At 49.6% G+C, this 2,981-nt stretch overlaps 1 protein-coding gene across 1 annotated transcript; it reads left to right on the plus strand.

Annotated features, from left to right (window-relative positions):
* Window positions 1-89: 89 nt before the first annotated feature.
* Window positions 90-2,718, plus strand: LOC114073339 (Bardet-Biedl syndrome 2 protein homolog). Its single transcript, XM_027911112.1, has 4 exons — window positions 90-295; window positions 1,610-1,837; window positions 2,217-2,342; window positions 2,606-2,718. Exons 1-4 carry the CDS (start codon window positions 179-181, stop codon window positions 2,714-2,716), a joined length of 582 nt encoding a protein of 193 aa, XP_027766913.1. The 5' UTR covers window positions 90-178; the 3' UTR covers window positions 2,717-2,718.
* The last annotated feature ends 263 nt before the right edge of the window (window positions 2,719-2,981 follow it).

Consider the following 2,981-nt stretch of genomic DNA (forward strand, 5'->3'; position numbering starts at 1 on the left):
CTCCCCCGTTGGTCTCGCCCTGCCCGCTGACGCGGCGGCCGCGCGTGCGCGCGGGCGGTGCCGGTGCCGGTGTTGGGCCCCGCGTGTGGGGCGGCCCCGCGGCCCGGCCCGGCCCGGGGCTGTGTCCCTCTGTGCCCCGCCGTGTCCCTTCGCGTCCGCCCCGCTCCCCGCTCCCATCATGCTGGTGCCCGTGTTCACGCTGAAGCTGAACCACAAGATCCTGCCCCGCATGGTGGCGCTGGGCCGGTACGACGGGACGCACCCCTGCCTGGCGGCCGCCACGCAGGCGGGCAAGGTAACGGGGCCGGAGCGGCCGCGGGGCCGCGGCAGCCGCGCTGAGCCCCCTCACACACCCCACCCCACCCCACCCCACCCCGGGGAGCCGGGCCGGGGGCGGGCGGCTCGTGCCCCTCGCCCCCCGCAGGCCCTCGCCTGCCCCAGGCGGCGGGGCTGTGTGCGGGGCGATCGCCAGCACTGACAGCCGGTGACCCGGCGGGGCACCGGCACTGTGGGCAGGCTGGGGAGTCACCTGCCCAGAGGTGCTCAAGAGCCCTCGGGACACGATCCAGAGCAGCACGCTCTGGGGACCCTGTTGGACCAGGGGACTCCAGTGGTCCCCTCCAGCGCGACCCATTCAAGTTGCCCCGAACCCAAGTTGCCAAGGAAACTTTCACATTTTCCAGCAGTCTGTTTTTTTTTTGTTTTGTTTTGTTTTTCCCAAGCCGTGGGTTTTGTCATACAGTTCTCAGTCACAGCAGTGAGCCTTGGCGCTGGTACAGACCAGGCACGGTGCTGATAAGGGCAGCGGTGCTGAGGGTTCTGTGGGTGATGCACAGACTGCACCCCGTGCGCCCTGTTTGAGTCTGAAATGTAAACCATACGGGGTTAGCTACGATCTGAGTAACAAACAAAACATAGGTTGAAGCATCAACCGGCAGAGGCACTTAGGTGGGTGTAAATACAAGTAGGGTTCATCTGCGATGCTTCCCAGCATTATTTTGGAGCCTTTAGGAGCAGCACAGAACGTGGGCTCGGCCAAGGTGCAGACTGCACAGCCATAAAGCAGAAGCTGTCAAGCATAATACCCTGAGATCCTCTGACTTGGCTCCAGATAATTACAGTGACTGAATATTGGTCAGTGAGAATAAAACCTTATTTATCACAGGCTCCTTTTTAAATTAACCGTGCTTACCCACAGATGGAGGTTACAGATAGCTACCAGGTAAATTGTCCTAAATATTTGGGCTGTTTTGCAAACGCTGTTACCAGCCGGATGTAATTTGTTCAGTTTGTTGTTGTTCCCTTTGGTTTGTTTTTTTTTTTTTTTTTGCCTTACTCTGAAGACTCGTCAATTGTCATTTTCAGAAACAAACAAAACAATGGTGTTGCAACTCCACTGGCCAGAGCAGTTTTTCCTGCCATTTCCCTTTTTCTGGTCGAGGTTAAAGAATAACTGTGAGAAATACTATTGTCAGCAAAACCCCCAGTCTTTTGTCCTCATGTAGGTTAAGTGAATGCCCTTCTTCCCCATCGCATTTATTATCCAAACAATAGTCTTTGCTGTTTGGATACGTGCTTTGTGTTAATATTTACATCCTTGTTGCTACAGGTTTTTATTCACAGTCCTCATGCCCGAGGGCAGAGGACAAGCACAAACCGACTGGTGCAGAGTAACCAAGATTCGGACATTTCTCTTCTCAACATTAATCAAGGGATCACCTGTCTGGCTTCGGGAGTGCTGAACCCTCAGCTGGGTTATGATTGCCTTCTGGTCGGAACACAGACTAATTTATTGGCTTATGATGTGTATAACAACTCAGATTTGTTCTACAGAGAGGCAAGTTAATTTAACTGTCTGCTTTTTTTAGTAACTCCATTGTTTTCTGTTTCTTTCCGTTCCAGAGATCGCAGTTTCTACATTACATTGTCAATTAATTGTGCTTCTGTTCTGTGTAGTAATTCTTCTGCTGTATTCAGAACACTCTGTAGAATATCTGCGATATTTCAAAATAAAGATGTGGATGTGATGTATGTCTGTGTGTGTGAGAGCACATTTTCATAATATGTCACACATCACCTAGCAAGACAAAATTAAAAAAAATTAATAGGCATTCAGAGCTCAGCTACGACGACAGTGATAACGCCGGAAGCTCTCTCCTTGATTTGTGTACTCTGATGTCTTACTGTCTTCTTTTTCCTTTGTTGTTTCTCTGTAGGTTTCAGATGGAGCCAATGCAATAGTTCTTGGAAAGCTTGGAGATATTTCCCCTCCACTCGCTATTATTGGTGGGAACTGTGCCCTGCAGGGCTTTGATCATGAAGGCAATGACCGTTTCTGGACGGTGAGGCTGTGCAGAGTGGTTTTGGTGTTATTTGAAGATGCTTCCAATGGCACTAATTCATCTTGGGTGTTTTCATGTGTGAATATTAATTTGGTTGTTGATCTTCCTTAATTAATCTTAGAATGTATTTTGGTTGTGTATTCAGTGCACTCAGATGTTGCTTGTGCACTGACTGTCAACTGCTCTGTTGCAGTTGAGATAATGAAAACAATTCAGCTTCTGACAGCTGTCAGCAGCACTGAGGACTGCCTTTCTGTTTTTAGGTTACTGGAGACAACGTTCGTTCCTTAGCACTGTTTGACTTTGATGGTGATGGCAAAACTGAGGTTTGTAACTGTTCACACGTGAATTCAGCGGGTCTTGTAGTGAAATGACAGTAATAAAGAAACTTGGGTTATCAGGTATTTCTGACTTATGTTAGCAGTTGAAGTGATCCTTGTGTGGGAGTTGGGCCTTTTCCTCACCCTGGTCTGGCAATGACATTTCTTGAACATGGTTAATAAATTCTTTCCTGAATTTTGGGGAAACAACTCGCAAGCACCTTAGATGTAGAAGTGAGCTCTTAAGAAGCTGTCCTGTGAAAAGTTTCACTTACACTTGGTAAAATCAAGAAATCTGCCCTCCGATCCAGCCCTCCTG

The sequence above is a fragment of the Empidonax traillii genome, unplaced genomic scaffold (assembly GCF_003031625.1).
Source record: "Empidonax traillii isolate 1590-97213 ecotype Southwest subspecies unplaced genomic scaffold, ASM303162v1 scaffold6086:size6550, whole genome shotgun sequence".
NCBI lineage: Eukaryota > Metazoa > Chordata > Aves > Passeriformes > Tyrannidae > Empidonax > Empidonax traillii.

Coding starts and splice junctions, on each gene's coding strand:
- LOC114073339 (XM_027911112.1), top strand. CDS start 179: ATGCTGGTGCCCGTGTTCACGCTGAAGCTGAACCACAAGATCCTGCCC. Junction 1,838..2,216: donor CAGATTTGTTCTACAGAGAG/GCAAGTTAATTT, acceptor GTTTCTCTGTAG/GTTTCAGATGGAGCCAATGC. Junction 2,343..2,605: donor GCAATGACCGTTTCTGGACG/GTGAGGCTGTGC, acceptor TTCTGTTTTTAG/GTTACTGGAGACAACGTTCG.